This window comes from Platichthys flesus, chromosome 19 (assembly GCF_949316205.1).
Source record: "Platichthys flesus chromosome 19, fPlaFle2.1, whole genome shotgun sequence".
Lineage (NCBI taxonomy): Eukaryota > Metazoa > Chordata > Actinopteri > Pleuronectiformes > Pleuronectidae > Platichthys > Platichthys flesus.
The window spans coordinates 7,274,464-7,295,082 of NC_084963.1; the positions used below are offsets into that span (position 1 = coordinate 7,274,464).

The following is a 20,619-nucleotide window of genomic DNA, read 5'->3' on the forward strand; positions in this document are numbered from 1 at the left end:
TTTTGTGTCGATATCTTTATATTGAAATCCATGTAGTATACACAATGCATCCTACTCTATTACAAGTTCCACACATTGATAATGTTGTTTCTGTTGCTGGATGATAAAGCTACGTTTTGGCATTTTAATATAACCAAACAGCAGTGAGGCCGAGGAGCCTGGAGCGGAAAACCAAAACGTTAAAAAACCCAAAACGTAGCTGTGGATTAAACGGTAGCACGGCAGCAGGTAGGTCGGTACGAGGAGGCGACATTAGTTAAAGTTACAGAGTAAAAAATCATCAACAAAAAACTCAGTATTTTAAATGTTTGTTATGTACAACCCAGTGCCTTCCGAGGAACCACTCCTCAGCTTCTCTCTCGTCTCATCGGGGACTTTTCACAAGTAGATTCCAGCCAATCACATTCCACCTGATGCAATTTACAGTAAAGACTCATTTTAGGCTGAAGGAAATAATTCCTAAAAACGACCCCCCCACACACAAGCACTTATAAACCTGCAGAGCCCCTCCCCATGTTCCCTTTGGCCTGATTTAGAGGTTGTTAGATGGACCCCTGCTGTGACCTCAGAGGACATTACACTGAAAGACTGACTGATGGTGTAACTCAGGCTTTAGGTGCAGAATTACATGTCGGGTGTAACACACACACACACACAAACACACGCACTCAGTGGCCAAAAACATAGAGTTTTCCCGTAACACGTTGAATTCTTCGAAGCGTGAAGTTTTTGGAAATGTTTTACAGAGATTTTATTTGTGGTTCGATATAAAGTCGATCGATTCCTGCAGGTTTGTCTCCTGGGAGCCGTCCCCTCGCCGTAGTGCCCCTGTTCCACCTCGTTCCAAACCTGCTCCGCTGAGTGGAGGGCGCTCAGCTGGAACGAACACGGGTTCCTGTCATGTTCCTGGATCCGTCTCCGGATGACGAGTCACACGACCGAGAGGGGACTCGACAGGACGGGGACAGACACTGTGGAAATTCCAGTGATGTTAACAAACCAGGGCACGCTCCTCACTCCTGCTTCTACCCAACAGTCAAAACAGGGATTCAAGCATTTAAAGCCACATCTGACCACATCTCAGCAAGTGACATCAGGAACTACAAGTGGTTTCATATTGTAGAAGTTTGTATTTATCTATCACCTGCCTGTTATGGCCTACATTCTGAAATAGATTTGAGCAACTTAAAGGTCCAGTGTGTAAGATTTAGGTGAAAGGGATCTATTGGCTGAAATTGATTATATAAAATAATCTTATCGATGTTTTCTTTACCCTTGAATGAGCCCTTTATATTTAAATACTTTATATTTACATCAGGAGCGGGTCCTCTCTACGGAGGCCACCATGTTTTTTTTAGAGTAGCTCAAACTGGACAAACTTAACACATTTTTTAGTGTTATGACAACTGAAGGTTTCCACAGGTGAGGGTGAGGTGGGGGGTGTTCAGCTGCAACACGTAACTCCACCACAAGATGTCAGAAGATTCTACACACTGAACCTTTAAGTTAAGCCAATATTCAACAATTCTTATCTGTGTCCTCATGTCCTTCGTCTTACATTGTTTTTTAATTTAGTGACCACAATGTTTCTGTTTTCCTCGCAGTCAAAACCATCTTTCAGATCATGTCTTCCTGCTTTTTTCACAATAAATCACCCCACGTCTCGATCACGTCTGCGTGTTTGTGGGATCCTTCTGAATGAAAGGGCCGCCGAGTGTTCTGCATGTGTTTGTAATTCAGTGCTTGTGTGTGGTGCTCAAACGGAACCCAGTGGTCTGAGTGCATGGGGAAAACTGTTGTAATACAACAGCACAACATGTCACACGGCTCGACAATATATCAAACATGGCCGTGACAGTTCAGGTCAAAGGTCGCGGAGCAGCTGGCGCCCACAGAGAGAGAGAGGCGAAGAGGGAGGTGTGTTCAATAACGGAATTGCAATGTTCTGTGTGTGTGTGTGTGTTTTCCATCTTTGACTCTACACTCCTCTCAGCCGTGTTCATGGTTTCTAACAATCATCGCTTCATTCTGGGTTTCTCACATACAGACACATTCGGTGTGAAACATGCAGAGGTTTTCCTGATTTGGAGCTTTTTAAGTTTCTTTGTGCTGGAAGATCCGAACCAATCAAAAACCTTGAGCAAGTTTCACGTCTGAAATTTGATGGGAGGACATATAGGCTGTTGCTCTTTAGTCACTTAACAGCTTTTAAGCTTCTGCCTGTTTTTTATAACTTGTAAATTACATTTTCATCTCAGCTCGTATCTTTTATCGACCTTCAGATCAAGGCTTCGTCAGCAAACGTCTCTTTAGCTTCCTTCATAAAACACACTTGGACATTTAAGGAAACTACACAACGTTGGGGGGTGGGAACTGTTCTCCCTCACATGCGCTCACACACACACTCGTTACCTTAGTGCTTTTTCTTTCCCTTGGACTTACGCTCTGTTTCTCCTTCACACACAGCTTAATGTTATTTCAGTCAATTAATTATCACTCAAACATGTTTCTTTTTTTCAGCCGCAAACACACAAAGAACATAAAACAATAAAACATGTGCACTTGTACACAAACACACACAAGCGCGCACACACACACACACACACACATTCTCTTTACATAAGCACATTCATAAACATACATAGAAAAAAAAAAGGTTTTGTTCAACGTAAATTAGAAAAAGCTCAGTTTTGAAAAGGCCTATTTTAGCTCTCGTACCGAAAAACAAACATTTGACAGGGACTGGTTTGTTTGTGCCAGTAGTTTCGAGGGGAGCATGCAGAAGAGTCAGGGAGGACGGGGTGTGTTTCTCTCTGTCCTGTGAGGACAGTGTCAGTCCAGGTGTCCTACCTTCCTTCTGCCACTTTTTTAATATCAGCAGTACAAAGACAGAAATCAATGAAGCAATCCTCCAATTTTCTAAACGCTTTTCTCGTCGATTCCTCCGGGGACGATGGTACCGTCGTTCTTTATCTTGTGTTTTTTTCCAAACCCCTTCTCATCAGCACGGTCGGCTGAGGTCATTCGGGGTGAGGAAGGCGAGAAAATGGTTGATTAGATCAGTGGGCGAGGGAACGGGGGGGGGGAACGAGAACATTTTTGTTAGGTAACACAGTCTGTAGTTAATGATCGTCCTGGGTTTAAATTGTCAGTGTTCAAGTTAAATATGGCCCAGTTAGGATTAGGCGTTTTTCAGTGTGGTGAGTCGCTCTGAGCTCCGCACACGGTTGGTAAAACTGGCTGGATGGGGGAGGGGGGGGGTTCAGGTTAGGTGGTCTCCTTCCCCTGGGTCCCAGTGACGGTTTTGATGGAGCTGAGCGTTCGGTTGAACCAGGTCTTCTTGGCGGCCGTGACCTCGTTGAGGGCCAGACCCAAGTGATGCTCCAGGTCCTGACAGGAGGAGAAAGAGAGGAATATAAATGAGTGATAGATAAATGAGCAGTTTTCAAACCTGAAAGTCTGAACCAAGCTCATGTCTTTGTTACATTCTCTACATTTGTCGATCTGAATTTCCCTCGGGATTAATAAAGTATGTATCCATCTATCTATCTATCTATCTACATTTGATCTGGTTAGTTTTGGTTTCATTAAAGATTGCTTGAAGAAATTTAACTGGACATTTTATTCTCTGTTGTGAAAACTACAAGCAATCCTGTGAGTCTTTTTCTTCTTCTGTTGTTTCAACTGATAGACTGGAAACAAACCAATCCAGGGTTCAGTTTGATAGAGACCACTTCTTTTGTCCAGACTACAGTTTGGTCTCTTGATCATAGGTTGAGGAACGTGTCACACCCGTTGTTTTGGTCCTGACTAGACTGAGAAGTCTGAAGGTCTGAACCAAACAAGGACGTGACAGAAAAAAGGACCGTTCTTGAGAAGTGAACACTTTAACATGTTACTATCTATTTCTACAACCTTGTCAGTAGCTTTGAACCCAATTCCCCCCCCCCCACACTCTTACTGACATTAATCATACGAAGTCCTCATCTTTCCTCTTTGACAGAATTCCCTCACAAAGCTCCTTGTTGCTGTCGGTCACACACTTTGATCAGAGATGGTTCCCAGTCTTCTCTTGTGGCTCAGTTTTCCTTCACCACAGCTTATTTCCAAACTGACTGTAAATCAGCGTTTTACTCTTGACACTTACATGTGTGTGAAATGGTTCCACTGGGTTTTTGTGGCTCCCTGCTTTAATAACACTGATCTTTTCTAATACTACTCGACCTTAATGCGAATTCAGACACTGATCACAGCACAGTCATCACTCAGCTACTAAATGAAGTTGAGCCCCCCCCCCCTCCACTGCTGGTCTCACTTTAACCATATCTGGTTAATGGGAATTTTCTCTTCTGTGGTTTGTGGCTCCGTCGCCTGTCTGGCTTCTCTTCACTGTGCTGCTCTTTAAGGCTTGATAAAGTCACAAGAGTAAAAAATACTCCCGACCTCTCTTCCTAATAACTATGCGGGTTACTTACTACAGTGTGATATATTAAATCAGGTAGCTTAGTATTAAGAGAGTGATTTCCCTTAATGTCCCTGAGCTTAATGAGTGAGTTTGATCAGGTCTGTTTGATTATTAACTTCTCTGCCACTGGAGGAACTTAGGAAGTTGTGATGAGAGAAGAGATTTAAGTTCTTTTATTCTGGTACTATCACACGGAGCGTGACTCACAAGCAGAAGCAGCTTTCAGACATGATATCAAGTCATTTCCCAGAGTTTTCCTTTCACATATGAGGAACGCAGCGGGAGATTGTCCGGGTCAGACGTGGTTACAACATAAGCAAAATTGGCCCATTTCACCAAATAACTTGCATCTGACATTTTTTCTCACATGGGCTCATTCTCTGGACACTTTCCTAAGGGGCTGGTAGGAACATGTCGGAATCAGACATTCGGAAAATGTCCGGAGAAGTTTGAACGAAGCTCTTTTAAAGGGTCTGTGTCTACATTCATATCAGTCACCACTGTGTGCTGGCCTACCTGGATTTTGCACTCAGCCTCCACCAGCTGCAGTTTGGTCTGAGCGAGCTCCAGCTCCATCTCCCTCAGCTGGTTCTTCAAACCCTCCTTCTCCTCGTCGGTCTCCTCACTCCCTCCGCCGGGCGCCGTGGACACAGGGGCCCGCACACGACCCTCTTTGTTGAAGAGACTGCTGCACTTCTCACAGCCTTCCACTTTGGACTGGAGACCGATATGAGGGGGAAGAGAGACAGAATGGACAAAGGTTAGAGAAAAATATCAGGTAATAAATTACATCTTTGTGCCAGTCTGACCTGACACGCTCCTTTTTTGTTGGAGCAAAACGCTTTTCAGAATTTTCCCCTTAAAGCTGGAGGAGATTAAAAAAGATGAAGAGATGCGGAACAAAGACCAAAAGAAAGAAAGGGTCCAGATAAAAGCAGACAGAAAGATATCAGAGAAGGATTCAGCTGGGCACTACATTACAAGCTTCTTTTTGTGAGGAGAAAACTTGAATTTGGACGATTCTAACAGAGATGCACAATTAAGAGTAAAGTAAAATGAAAGACTCCTTCAACCTAGAAAGACAACAAAGCATTGGATTAATGACATGTTTGCGCTGAGACGTTATATTGATTAGAATATGGAAAGAAGTACAATATGCACACTTGGAAAGATGAGAAAGTCTCTGTTAGCTTATTACTGTGGGTGCTGTATAATCCAGCTATAGTTCTCCTCTTCTGTTGATTCATGTGTGCAGCCCTCCAGTCAAAGTGCTCTAATTGGTGGGTGTGATGGGGATATTATTGGGTGCAGAGTATTTGTGCAAGCAGCAACAGAAAATCAAAGTAAACAGAATTATAACGACGATGCTGCCAGACAGGTACCAGTGTTTTTCATCTGAGTACTTATCCTGCTGCAGGGAAATGTTTTCTCAGAGCTTTAAACAGGATCAAGTTGAGGTGTTCAAAAAGTCGGGAAAATGCTTTTCAGATTAATCTTAAAGTTTAAACTGCAGCAGCACAAACACATATACAGAAAGTCGGAATTTTCTTTCGTCACCTGCTCAAAGCTACTGCACTTCACAATGGCAGGACTGTTCGAGTCAGTCCTGAATGAAAAAACCCGTAAATAGATTTTAATGTGTGACTTTGCACACACACACACACACACACACACACACACACACACACACACACACACACACACACACACACACACACACACACACACACACACACACACACACACACACACACACACACACACACACACACACACACACAACCTTGTGTGTGTGTTGACTGACTATTCTCTTAAAATGAATATTTCATAACAATATAACTACAAATTCCATTTGGATTTAACTATCATCTGAGTTTAAATGTGATCGTAGTTGAACGTCATGTTTTTAAAGTCTGCTTATCACAGCACGAGGATCTGAGCTAAAATTGCTTTAGTGAATCAGAATGTCAGTTTATTATTTAAACATGTCCGATAAACACTGTTGTAACTTACAACAAAAATAACACAGTATGTCCCCCTGAATCAATTGTATTTGCAACTGCTGACAGACTTATTGTTATGCTGCATCATACTAAATATACACACACACAGACAAGCCCTGCTACATCCTCTACAGGACGTGTCCTTGGTGTGATAAAGTTGCTGTCTGTCTTTGGGCAGCGCCGATGGAGCTCTCTGCCAACATGGCCTCTCTCCCAGCTACAGTCGACACAAACAGTACATGAGCCAAGTGCTGGAATTCAGACAACTTGCCCTGGATCCTGTACCCACCTCTTCCATCTACCCCCCCCCCCCAAAAAAAAGATTTGATTTCACTGCCTGTCAAGAAAACAACACATCATACCTGCAAATGTTGGGGGCGAGAAAACAAAACCTTTCGGTACATTTCAGCGTCTGTGGTTGAACATGGAGATCACAGCTGGATCCTGCCAGACTGATAATGACTAAGAAAGAAGCAACCAGGTTTTCTGAAACTCACTGACAGATCGGTCTCAAACACAAGCACACAAACATGATTGTATTGCACAGGTGCTACAGCGGTAGATCATTCATGGCACAGTTTTGTTACATGTGTATGTTGACCTGCTCAGTCTTATATAAAATAGAATCTATGTAAATAATAACCAGAATATATGTTAGTTGAGCATTTCTGTTATATTTAATGTCTCATTAAGAGTGTTTCCAACTAATTTGAACCTTTTTAATCACAATAAACCATTGAGTTTTTGGTGTTTGGGGATAAAAGTGGAACACATTGAACTTGGCTGCTGTTGTGGGAGACTTTAGATCCATGACGTTTAAAATCCGGTATACGTTACATTCTCTACAGTCTAATATGTTGTTATGAACGACAAATCACAAATGACAGACGCACGCATACTGTTGATTATATTTATTCTATTGATGCTGTGTAATTAGGCTCCACTTACTGCTCTGGCTGTGAATCTACAGCATGTGTTTGAGGGCACACAGCGGTTTATGAGTGTGTGTGTTAGTGTGTTAGTGTGTGTGTGTGTGTGTGTGTGTGTGTGTGTGTGTGTGTGTGTGTGTGTGTAAAACTCACCCTGATTTTCTCCAGCTCTCCTCGGGTGGATGTCTGTTGTTTCTCCAGTCTTTCGCTCAGCTGGGAGCAGATCTATAGGAACCACAGAGACAGTCCAGGGATCGGTTCACTTACGTGTTTTCATCAATTCAGCTAAACTCGGATGCATCAGTCAATAAATGTGTCCTTGACACCTGGACACATTTGCTTTACTAAAAACAAGATCAGGTCAAAACTAAGAACATGTGTGTGTGGTCAGTTGACAGAATAATAAAATCCATGACTTTACAATTGACACCAGATTTCAGAGAAAATATTTTATTGTATTGTTCAACTTCATCTAGTTTTTTAGAGTCTGTTATGATGTTTGTCTCTTAAAACTCTGGACTTCCTGGTATTCTCCATTCCCGACTGCGTGTGGCTGGAGGTAAATCATTCTTCGTGGAGGAGACTTCATCCTCTTAACTCTAAGTCAATTAGTAACGTCATTATGTCAAGTCCTGTTGGTGCAGCAGAGCTCACAGTATGAACCTGCACCAGTACTGATGTGTGAATTTATACTAGGACTTCTTTCTTGTAACATTTTGGCATTATTAACCGATTTCTGAATTTCCCCCTTTTAGTGGCCCTAATAGTTATTTACATATATCGAATCTTTCATCTTTACACCTTCCATATTATTTCGCGACTGCAGCTACTAAGCTAACTCCCACTTTGTGCTGTGCAATGTGCTTTCACCTGGAGAGAAATGTGCTATATGAATAAAGTATTACTGGTTTGCACGCCTGATAGCACATCTAGCTCTATACCTGTAAAGCACCGGCACAAGCAGCTCTACTTTGCAGATGCAGATCAACGTGACATGATTCATCCTAATGGGCGCTATGGGTCACGCCATCTTTTCGATCTGCTCTCTGCTGCATATACTGTACATCTCTCTTCATCCTCCTCCTTAGGAGATAAACCTATACATCTATCTGGGTATCTTTAGCCCAGCAGATATGCATCATCCTCCTCCCACATGTCTTTCATCTTTTTTCCTGCTGTCGTCCTCACCTTCATTTCCTCTCAAGTGCTTTTACTGTACCCATCTACCTTCCCTTCATCACCACCAATCTCTCATCCCTCTTGATGTTGCAGCTGTCCTCTGCCCATTTACCTCCAGATTCTCCACAGCATTCAGCTCATCTTTTTACTTTAACCCGCGCTGCTCAGCCTCGTGTGCAGGGACCAATCTGTCTTCTAGTTTCTAGTTCCAGTTTAAGAGCGATAGGCCGTTTCTTGTTTTCTATCGTTCTTCAACAAATAATCTCAGTTCTTAATTTATTATTGGTTCTCAATAATTCATTCAGTGCAATGCCTGGGGCAACCTCTGCTTGGTTGGTGGTCAATGTATATATTGCATTGCATATGATGTGCATATTGGAAGCATGTGCAAGTTAAATTATTCATCACATTTATAACATTGTATTTTAAAGGTTAGAAATAGAAGCAGAGATGTATAATCCAATGCTAAATACTTCAGTCCAAAGTCAAAGTAGTTTTAAACTCCATAAAATAAATATATAATGCTAAACGGACCAAAGAGACTTAAGCCCTGGCACATGATGCTGCTACCTGGCAATCGCCCAGAGGGCCTGACTGTATCTAGACAGGCGGCTCCTGCAACAAAGATTACAATGCACCAGTTGACACAGTTTTATCTGTCTGTTTGGGCTGGAGGGGCAATTAGCACACAATGTTCTTTGGCTCTAATCCCACAAAAGAAAAAATGAAACTTGGCATAAACAGGCACCAAGATCAGAAAATGCCATTTGAAGAATAATTCGAGTTATCTGGGCTCAAATCATCGCAGGCTATTTCGGGGGAATTCGCCAACTTGTCAATCCCAGAGGTTTGAACGCTGCTATCCTCCCTCTGCTCTCTCTCCTAAACACACATCTGCTCGTTTTCTGCCTCTCTCTCCATCTATCACCATCTTCCTCCCTGACAAAAATAACTATTTTTGAAGGATCTCATATTCACACTTAGCTCTGCTCAGCGCAGCTCGCAGCTGCGTGCGAGCAATCTGCTTCCCCCCCCCCCCCCCCGTAATAGACACACAAACACACATCCATCAGAGCCGCCGCTCCACCATGATGCCTCCTGTCACCAGTTTTCACATCTGCTGTCAATTGCGACATGCGGCCAACATTTTTAGATAAAGGTGAAGTTCATGTCTGTGTCTAAATTAGTCCTCCTGTTATTTCTGTCTGCTCGCACAAGGAGCAATAGGAGCTGGATAGTTGCATAATGTCTCTGCTGATGATAATAGTACTGGATGGGTTTATATTTAAGCACTTTGTGACAGGACGAGATCTAAAAAGGATGAAAACCACCGAAAGAGGAACCCGGCGACAGGAACTCAGAAAAGGCAGCAGAGCTCTCAAATCAAAGGCTCATGGTTCAGCTCGGGGACAGTTTGCAAAATTAGATATTTCTGAACTAGATGAATAAATGAAAACAAAAGGCTTTCATCTTATTTTATTTTTTTTTAATATTTATCTTGCCAACAGTAATGGCTTGATCAGAGCTTCAGATGTGAAGGGACAAGCCAAATAAGGAAAGATGAGAAGAGAAGAGGTGCCGAAAACTCACTTCTCAAACTTCCAGAGTTCAGGTTGAGACATAAAAGAAACCGAAATAGACAAAAGCGCCTTGGAAGTAACAGAACAAAACCAAAACTCACAGCGACAGAAATAGGATAAATGCATAATTCTGAAGAGGCGGCGTCTCTGTGGGCTTGGTGATTGTGAGGATGTATCCTAATGACTGTCTGACCTTGTATTTATCTTGTGCTCTGAAATATAAATAAGCTTAATAAGTAATAAAGCTTCAGCTCCTGATTTGCTGTTGCGGGGAAACTGCTTAAGTTCTCTTATAACGTTCTGTCTTGTTAAACATAATGAGTTATTGATTTTTAGTCTTTAATTGTGATAAAACCTTAAATATATAAATCACTGATATCTGTTCACCAATTACAACAGACAACTTCAAACTTTTTCTGTTTTACATTCACATCTCTAATTAGCAAAGCTCCTCTGTTCCCTGTTTCTTCCAGATCAATGAGCAGCTTTCTCTTCAGCTACTTTTTAGATTTTAAAGCTCCTCAAGAAATTTAATCTCAGGCTCAGACTATAACAAATTCTAAAAATCTTTTGTGTCTAGTTCACTTTTTCTGTACAGAGCGAAGAGATTTGACCTATTGCCACCAATTGTAATGTCATTTTACACAGGCTGAGTGATTTAAAGATTTTATTGACTCCCTTTAAGGCCTTGGTCCTCGCTAATAATACAGATGTTACCATTTGGTTAAATGTGATTTAAATATTACTTGAATTGGTTTTCCTGAGAGTGAATGTGATTACTGTTCAACAGTTGCATCTTTTGTATCCATTTTCCAAATTCCAAAGCACATGTTTAAGTCACAATACATACCTGCTTATATTCTCCAATGATGGAGCCATTCTTCTTAATCTCTGATTCAGACTTATCAAGCTCTCGTCGGCACATCTCTTTCAGCTGTGGACACAAACAAACACACGCACAGACATACACACACACACACAGTGTTAGCAGGGTAGAAACCAAGGACAGGCATGGAGCTGGATGCCCCAGAGACCGTGTGACTGCCATGAAATGTAAAGAGGTCAGAGAAAGATATTGGCAGACTTGAAGCTGAGGGCAAAGTCACACCCTCTACACAACCTCCATGCAGGCACATACATCACTCACAGCTACACCTACACACACGAGAAGACAGGAGGCATTTGGAGGACAATGCTGAACACACAGGAGAACAGAGGGCAGCAGGTCCGACTCTGCCTGTAGGGGATTCTTCACTGAGCTCAAGAAAATCAACATCAAAGATGAACTGACAACCTCAGACTTTGAAGGTTTGACAATGGAGAGCGTGAGCCCTTATACAAATAACAGAATGATGGAGGAAACCCTGAACGTGCTTGGACTAAGGTATTTTCCACCAATTATACAACAGTGACAGAGATAAAGGTATTAGATTGGCTTCTGCTGAAAACAGACACGGTGAAAATGACATGGACAGGCTAACAAATTAAGTGGTGAATAGACGGACAAATATGATAAAGAGATGAGTACAGAGAAACTAACAAAGGGACAAACAGATGTTTGTGCGTTTAATTCATATTTTGTTTAGATTTGGTCTTTGCAGATAAATTTCTGGCTTCTTGTTTATTTAGTCTGTGCATTTAGCCTCAGAAAAATGTAAATTACAGCCCGGTTATTAAAGAATAAAATCACACGTAAAGAAACCACGTACGAGTGTGTCTGCTTTTAATCCCACTGGACAACAACAAAGACAACTTTCCAGTAAATACCAGTAAGATCAGGTGCAGCAAGGAATTGTGTTTGGTTGAAATGAAAAAAACATGCAGACAACAGGCTCAGAGTCAGAGAGAGATAGAGATGCCTGCATGCTGCAATAGTGCTGACACTGTAGTGTTTCTCTTCCATCTGTGATCCTGTGATGTTTTAAAGTGGAACATCTATCTGAGGCATGAGCAGGAAACAGGAAGAGGTTTCTCTCGCTGGCTCTAACCTGTGCAGACTCTTCCTCCAGTCGCCTCTTCTCGTCCTCAGAGTCCACAAGCTTCTGTTTAGTCAGCAGCAACTCTTTGTTCAGGGCGTCTGCCTTTTCCTCGGCCTGTCGCACACACACACACGCACAGACACACAAAATAACCGAATGATGATGAGGTCACTGAAAGTTAGAGTCGCCCTACTTTCTTCTCAAGCGTTCTCTCTCCAGTCTCTTTTCAGTGAAACTACGAACAACACATACAAATGTAAATCAAGATTCAGTTTAAATAAAGTTGTTTGCTAGATGTTCATGTTCCTGTTGCACAATCACATTTATAATTTCACACTCCCTCACGTCGTTTCAGTTCTTGCTAAATTGTTGCCTCATGAACCACACAACTTGCCCACTTGGTCTCTTTACAGCAGTGTCACATGTTTGTGGTACACGCTTGCTCCGAAAAATTACACAAGCACATTCTCGATCTGCGGCTTACGTTGTCAAGGTCTTTACGCAGAGCTATCTTGCTGCTGACGAGCTCGTGGGCCAGGTCGTCGTTCTCCTGCTCCAGACGCATGTTCGCCTCTTGCAAACGTCGGTTCTCCCTCTGGATAGGAGGAGAGAGAGGGAGGAAGAAAAGGTTGGATCGTGTGTGAGGAGAGAAGTGGAGGGACGTGAAAGAGGAAGGAGAGTGAAGACAAAGCAGAGCAGGGGACAGGAGTTAATCATGAATGTGTACGCATCTCTTCCTGCTCGAAAGCAACAAGCAACTTTTTGACAGAGTGAAACCGTGTGAGAGTAATAGTTAACTGTGATCAGGTGAGAGAATAATTACACAGTAAGAGTTGTCTGTAATGTTTAACTGAGCACAACCTGTGTTTATATAATGAACGGCAACAAATACTTGTATGAACACTGACATGCATATGTAGTACACACACAATTTACTTTCCCAGGATGACAAGCATAGGAGTTAAATTATGAAATCTTCAAATGTCCCTATTTTCAAGCACTGATTTAAAAGAATCCATTTTCAGTCTATGTTGACATGCAAGACACAGATCCACAATGTGTGTGTTAGAAGAAGCGGAGAATATTGTAGCACTGTATGAATGTATGAATATTGGTTGTACTGTAAATCAATAAACCACAGAAGATTGTCTTGTTTATCTGTGTGTGTGTTGAACCTGTCGTTCTGTAATAATCCATCTGAAACTGTATGAAAACAGACACGAGTGGGCAATTTAATGCTCTGATGTGCACGGTAGAGCAGCATCAATGTTACTGAGTGATGTCAAACTGATGGGGGGATGTTTAAAATAATTCTAATTCATTCAGTAAAGCAGAATTTCATTTGTGAAGATGTGAAATGTCTCAGCATCTTCATACGAGGATTATGAGAACTGAACCGACCAGCTGAAGCAATTATGTTTCGGTGTAATGCTTGAACGTATACAAAAATATATAAGAATAGTTTTTGGCACGCTTAAGGCATTTTTCAAGAGCAAACACAGAAGAAGATGAGTCACTGTGACTGATGATGTTGTACTGTACACAACCAACCCGTTACCCTTGAGATGATCTATGACATTTTACAATGAATGGCTTTTTGGGTCCTCTGTAGTTTGTCTTCTAGAACAGGGACTGTCACATTCTACGGTAAATAAAGGAGGTTTGCTGTGAATGTGGTGGTGGTTTTAACACATTCATGTTAATTGAAAAATCAATGAAACACAGAGGAAAATTGAACCCTGTAATGACGCATCCTTATTTAGATTACAACAATACTATCTATTGTAACCGGAGCATTATCCTTGCTAAAGAGTTGAGAGATCATATTTCAACAATTTGATAAGATATAATTTTATATGTCACTGAATTCCGAATGGTTTATGCTCAATGTGCAGGTATATAAAGGCCAGTGATTATATCCACCTCGTATCTCTCGATCGGGGCCTCCTGCTGCTCCTGCTGCTCCCTGATGGTGTGATACTCCTTCTCATATTTCTTCAGCTTCTTCTGGCTGATCTGTTGGTGGGGGGGAGAAGAGGAGAGAAAGCTGCATCACACAAACCAAGAACACAAATATACACACATATACACATGAGGAAGAAAGGGAATAAAAAATGGTCTCCGGCTGCCAGAGGACTCATAATAATCTTTAGTAAACACAGACACAGGATTCCTACTCTTGGACTGAAGTGTTCTTTAGTCCAGCATTGGAGTGAGATGTTATTTTTACATGTGCAGAGATTTCCGATGTGCATTCTGTCTGACAAGCTATTTCACTGATATATCTCTGTCCACAGAATCCAAAGTTACTCATATAACCACACAATGTTGTTTTAGATGCAGAGCTACAATTTAAGCTTTTAGAAATAACACTCAAGCTGCCTTCAGACATGCACTTAATGTTTCACATTTTTCACATTTACTCAAAATTATCCAGAGTGGCTTGACGTGAAAACACAAATGTCCCAATCTGTTGCTACAGACATTTTAAAAGAACTTTTCCTGCCAGCCCCCAGCCCCCCCCCCCCCCCCTGTAAAATGGTCTTAAAACGTCAAAGTGCGACCACGTGAGAAAACAACAGGAAACTGTGTACACAAATACACAATGAGCAAGTAGACGTGTTAACGACGATTCTCACATGGGACGGAAGCGATGAAAAAGAAGAATCAAATTATCTTACGATAAAAATATTTAAACCAAATTTCAGAGATTTAGTCCTGTGTCCAGTGGTTCACCTCCAATCAAGCAAAACCATCTCCCGTTTAAAAACACACATGTCACATTCATGCCTACAGCTTCACGTTTCACACACACACACTGTATTTAAGCGGCTTCATCAACAGGCCTTTCACTGCCCGGCCACTGCCTTACATTGGCTTTTTAAAAGACAGCTACTATTCAATGAACAGCATGTGGCTGATTTTCTGCATGAAAGAAAGAACCCAACACTGTCTGCAAACTGAGACCTGCTTGTCCTCTCTGTGTCCGGTAACAGCTGCGGCATCAAAGCTGTGTGTTGCGTGCGTGTCTCCCTGTATGTGTTACAATCTCAGGTTGAGTATTAAACTAGAGTATATCTGATGATCTAAATGCTCCCAGCACTTATCACCTACTGAGGCTGGCAGAGCTTGGACTGCATGCCCCACATGTTGTCGTTCTGTAAGTGCTTGTGTGTGCACATTGTGTGTGTGTGTTTGCGTGCGGCCTCTTAAGTGTATTAAGTCTGCTCTATAAATGGAAGACAGACACAAGGAAGAGGTCAAACAGGGCAGGACTCATCCACTATATTTTTCATGGTCAAGCTGATACTGTGTGTAGCTGTTAACTATAAACACCTAGAATTACTGGTATACAATCAGAGAGCACTATGGGAGGAACTTAAAGAGACAGAAAATAAGCACGTTCATGATTTCCCTTAAATCTCCACAACAATTTGCATCTGTCAGCTTCAGAAGCCAGAAGGTGTAATAACTTCACACTGAGACAAAAGAAAATGATCCTGGTTTGACCTCAAGATTGTTTATTGAATAAATGATGTGACCTGACTGTCGTTCACAAGGGTTTTCGTCTCATATTCACCTGAAATCCTTAGAAATCAAATGACCTTCAACGTCAATTACAAAGTAAATTTGTTTTCCACCCGATATCTACCACCTGAACTCAAGGATACTACTATGGTTAAAAGTAGATGCCATCTCCAGGTTCATTTATGCTCAACTTTAGATCCATAAACAGAATCCGATGAAGCCGACAGTCAACATTGACATTTTTGACTCAGTGCTGCCCTTTAGCGGATGCATTGCTTAACAACAACGCCAGCGTAAACAACGCATTAAAGCATGTGGCTAGTGACGGTTACATTGTTTAAATTAGATGCATCTCTTCTCATGGGTAAAGGCAGCATGTAGCTTTACTGAAACCTTAACCTCACAACCACTATGTCTTTCCCCTAGTTGTGACGCACTGTAATCCTGATTGTGCACTTCTGGAGCTGCTTCCAACGTAAGAATAATGAAGCATAGAGGCAGGGGATGAAAAAGTAAACAGCTTAAGGGTCAAGGACAGAGATGTGTGACCGTAACCTCAGCTATAAAAATGAACTCTTTAAATCAATGTAGCCAATATCTCTGTCCGTCACTTTATGCTTTTATCAGCATCAAGAGGAACACGCTTCCTCCCTCAGGAAGGTTCTGTGTAGATTCTCGGTCCTTTCAGTAACGAGTCAGTGAGGTCACCATCACTCAGAAGTCAGACAATCCAAGACATCCAAGCTTTAGATTAGTCCACCTTCACTCAAATTTAATTTCAAGCTACGACTGAACTGAACTCACCGAGGTCAACTTGTCAAATGAGATCTAGGAATATTTTTTTCTTGCCTAATCATGCTCCGGAAATAACTTCCTCAATTTGCTTCTATGTAACAGCTTGAAGTGATTTTATTCGAAACGGGAGCAGAGAACCCGTAAAGAAAAAATCTAGATTTGACCTAATAGCTAAATAAATCATAGAGACATGTCAAACGAGGCAAAAGTAGCATATAGTATAAGATTCTTCAAAGGAGGATTAGGGTTTAGCGTTTGCTTCCCATTAGAGAGGCTCCTTCAGCCCAACCTCATGAAGTGATGCTTATAAGATGTAAACTAAAACATCTTCAAGGCATCACAGCTTCTCCTCTTGGCTCGGATTTACCTCCACTGGATTTTTCTTTGCTGGATGAGCTTGTTGTGCATCTACCTGTCTCACTGGGAACCAGAAAGCTAAAACCTCTCTCCATGTGGGCTCCTTTACAGGTCTCATAAATATCTCTACCCAAAGTTACCTTCAAAGTCAGGCCCTCTAAACTAGGCCAGACTGTTCCAAACAGGTCAGGACACAGGTGTGCATGAGTGTGTGTCTGTGTGTGTGTGAGAAGCATCAATTTAGTCTGTATTAAAGATCAACAGTGGCCCCTACTGGTATTTAAGGAGAAATCTTCAGGAGGTTGGCAATGGATTCTATAGAGTTCTCAAAATTGTGACTGTACTGTCAGGGCTTTTTAAGTTAAGCAAATTTAAGGTGATAATATAGAGTTGAAACCTGAGGTCTCAGTTGATACGATGCATGTGAGGGCGACAGGCTCCAGCTTCTAAGATTCTATTCTCTTCTCTTCCACACTCACCTTTATGCTACAGGCCAGCTCCATCAGCTTCTTTGCATTTTCCTCAGAGCGGTACCTCTTTGGCACCGGGACGCGAAAGAACTTGAGTGCCCCCTCGAAGTCTGTCTGGATCAGATCGTCTTTTGATGTCTGAGAAAAATAAAAAAAATTGAGTGCATGTTTATCAGAGTAGCAGATCTTTCCTTTTTTCTCCTCTGAAGCCTTTATCAATAATTGTTGAAATAAATTGTTATGATATATGAAAAATATATAAGCAGTATATTTTAATTTCTGTTTATGCATTTGTGTGTGTGTGTGTGTTCGTGCATGCGTGTGTGTTTGCCAGCTTACCTTCAGAAGTGCCAAGGCTACATTGAAGATCACGCTGATGCCCTGAGGGGAAAGAATAAAGAAAATCTATGTTTATGTCGAAAAGAAAAATAATATTTTAGGTGTGTATGCATACACAGGAGTATGCACACAAAAGAAAGGTTTTGTATCTTCTGAGTTACTGACTTTACTTTCGGATAAATGGACAGACAGTAAGCAAATTCATTTAGAATCAAATCAATTATATTACATTTAAAAAATGTATTCGTAAACAATAAAATGCACAAATAATAAAAAAGTATGTGTGACTTGTAACCAAACTGTGGTCCGTCTGTGTTCGTCATTACCAACCTCACACAGTAGCAGGTCGATGATATGGAAGACCATGTAAAGAGGGAACTTGGCTGTGAAGAGGGTGAGGAACCACTGAGAGGCGTACATGTGAGCTTCCAGACCCACGTTCAGGAAATGGTTGTAGAGGTCTGGTATATATTCCTGTTAAAGACAGAAAGATGTAGAGGGGTAATGTGGAGAGAGGTTAATTAACGAGGGCCTGCTGCTACGGCGTGCGATCAGAAAAATGACTGCAAATCTATAAAAGCAAAACACACACACCTGCATGAGCCTCTCAAGCTGGAAGAACTTGCAATGTAGATCTTCAAAGTTCTGCTTGAAAAGATCCCTGAGCCCGTAATCAAACATGATCTTGACCAGGACACTGAAAGCTTGTTCCTCTGGCATCTGAGGGAGAGACACAAGAGATTTAATTCAAATTCTTATTCTATTTTTACTAAGAATACAAGATGTGAGTCAAATTTAAGTTGTATTACATATGTAGCACTATAGACAAAATATGTACCTTAGACTTCACAGGTTATTTATTAAATTGTTGAATAAACTAGCTAACTTGGTACACATATTCCCTATTCAATGAGCGCCTAAAAAGGCATAAACACGGTTTGTCCACTAGGTGGCAGTGTTGACATGTCCATTGACTACAGTGTTCTTAAAAGCACAAGGATGGAAGATCAACATAAAATGATTTATACATAATAAAAGACTGTATCCAAGAGATACAACCTTCCATCTTCCATCTTTCTGCTATTATTCAGGACGAGTCCATCATACGATCAGCTGTTAAACTGACTACACAGGAAAGGCTCGCTGACGTTCAAAACAAGCCAGACCAGTTTTCCACTCTCAAACTTCGTGGAATTTCAAAAAGATATAGACGTCTAATGAAAACAAAACATTTCCGGTCTGGTCGTGAAATTGTTTGAAAAGCTTTGCGGGGAAACCAGCTGATATGTGAACTCACGTGCAGCAGCAGCACAGCGGCCAAGAAGGACTGTCCCTGGCAGTATCCAATCTCCTCGTCATAAACAGAGTACGCCTGGAGGAGAAGACAAAGACAAACAGAGTCGGCGAGTCAGTTTTACAATGAATTCAAGGGAAAATGAGCGAAATAAAATCATGATAAAGTGCATATTAAAAACAACAACAGTAAAATGGACTGGAGTTCAAATATTACTGTCTTCTTGCGTCTTGAGCCTGTAACGGTATGATTCAAATGAACATTTATGAAGCTACAGTACATGGTATTTATGATATCAACAGATTCCAGAGATAAAACATGAGGTGAATAAATAAATCCTGAATTGTTAGGAAAAGTTGCTCAAGCTCGGCTGTACGTGTAACATGGCTTCAGACAGAAAGAGAAGTTGAGAGTCTATCCATGGCAGTTTCAACTTTCTATGAATTTGTTCCTGCTCTTTCTAATATTATTTAAAAAGACCCAGCGCCTTCTTTGCTCTGATAGTGTCTGGCTGACAGTGTAGAAAGGACCAATACACTTGAGTTCAGCCTTTCTTGTACAGGTGCTTCACTGCCTTCTGGGGTGAATTCCATTTGTTTCTTCTCATCAAGGGGGAGGATGATGTTTTCTCGAGAACCACACTTGAAGAATAATCACAGTCCTCACTGCACATTCCTTGCAGTGTGAAGTTGATTGGATTAGTGGTTGTCGAGAAAATAAATTGAAATACAGAAAGACAGACGTACAGAGAGATTCCTCCAGTTCTTCTTGGATAATTTGTTTTTGAACCGGACTTATTTGACAATAGAGTACCTTGAATTATGTTTAAGAGCTGCTGAGCGGCTGCTGGCGTGGCATACTGAGCTACAAACCGAAATAATAGGAACAAGTCAAACAAAGTGTGGATCAATCCACACAGAGAAAAGGGGGTGCCACTGAATTATTCAAACGCACCTGAGGAGGTGCCTGTCTGAGAAGAGATGGATGCCCTCACCTGAGTTATCCATAATGAATGAAATGAAAATGAAGGAAACGTTGGGAACACGCTGGATCCACGTGGGAATATGGAACTATAGGATGAAATATGTGTACGTCTAACTGTAAACTCACGTGTTGAGAAAGAGAGGACAAGCACTTCACCATCAATAAGTATTTCTTGTGAGGTTCGCACATACAGAGTGTTTGTGTGTGTTTGTGTGTGTGTGTGTCTGTGTGTGTGAGTCGACTATGCAACAGGACTAATTACAGTAGATTGGTGTGTGAGTGTGTGTGTTCGATTTGAACATTATTTTGCTTTCCTAGACAGCCGCTGACAGCTATGAACTCGCTGAACCACCCAGAAACAGAGTGGCTGCTCAGTTAATTAATGAACAGTTCATTTCGGTGTTAGCGATTCCAGCTATTGCTCAACAAACATTATTACCTGACCTACTGTAGAGCAAATCATTTACATAATAATTGCACTGTTTTATCGGAAAAACTGGTGATTCAATTTCACAAGAAGGTGGTTATGTATTTTTTAAAGTAATGAAATACAGTGCTCCTGATGGTTTTAATGTCAAACTATAGTTTCTCAGCAATCATGAAACTATAAATGCATGTCAGGGTCAAACTGAAACACAGAAGGAAGGTGTGGAGTTACATTTTAAAGCATTGGTGGGAATCAATAAGAGTTTTAGAGGGTATGTGTGTGTTTGTTAG

The 20,619-nt window shown here is 41.4% G+C and overlaps 1 protein-coding gene across 2 annotated transcripts in view; it reads right to left on the bottom strand.

The window, feature by feature from the left end:
* The window catches only part of LOC133974669 (rab GTPase-activating protein 1), a 60,169-nt gene continuing 39,550 nt past the window's right edge, over positions 1-20,619 (bottom strand). For both annotated transcript variants that reach the window (XM_062412319.1, XM_062412318.1), the window contains 12 exons: positions 18,922-18,996; positions 18,219-18,344; positions 17,955-18,098; positions 17,625-17,666; positions 17,295-17,423; positions 14,059-14,151; positions 12,620-12,730; positions 12,145-12,249; positions 11,007-11,090; positions 7,551-7,622; positions 4,982-5,182; positions 1-3,390 (listed from right to left, as the gene is read on the bottom strand). In XM_062412319.1, coding sequence (XP_062268303.1) covers positions 3,268-3,390; positions 4,982-5,182; positions 7,551-7,622; positions 11,007-11,090; positions 12,145-12,249; positions 12,620-12,730; positions 14,059-14,151; positions 17,295-17,423; positions 17,625-17,666; positions 17,955-18,098; positions 18,219-18,344; positions 18,922-18,996 — 1,305 coding nt within the window. In that variant the 3' untranslated portion in view covers positions 1-3,267. The remainder of the gene's footprint in view (positions 3,391-4,981; positions 5,183-7,550; positions 7,623-11,006; positions 11,091-12,144; positions 12,250-12,619; positions 12,731-14,058; positions 14,152-17,294; positions 17,424-17,624; positions 17,667-17,954; positions 18,099-18,218; positions 18,345-18,921; positions 18,997-20,619) is intronic.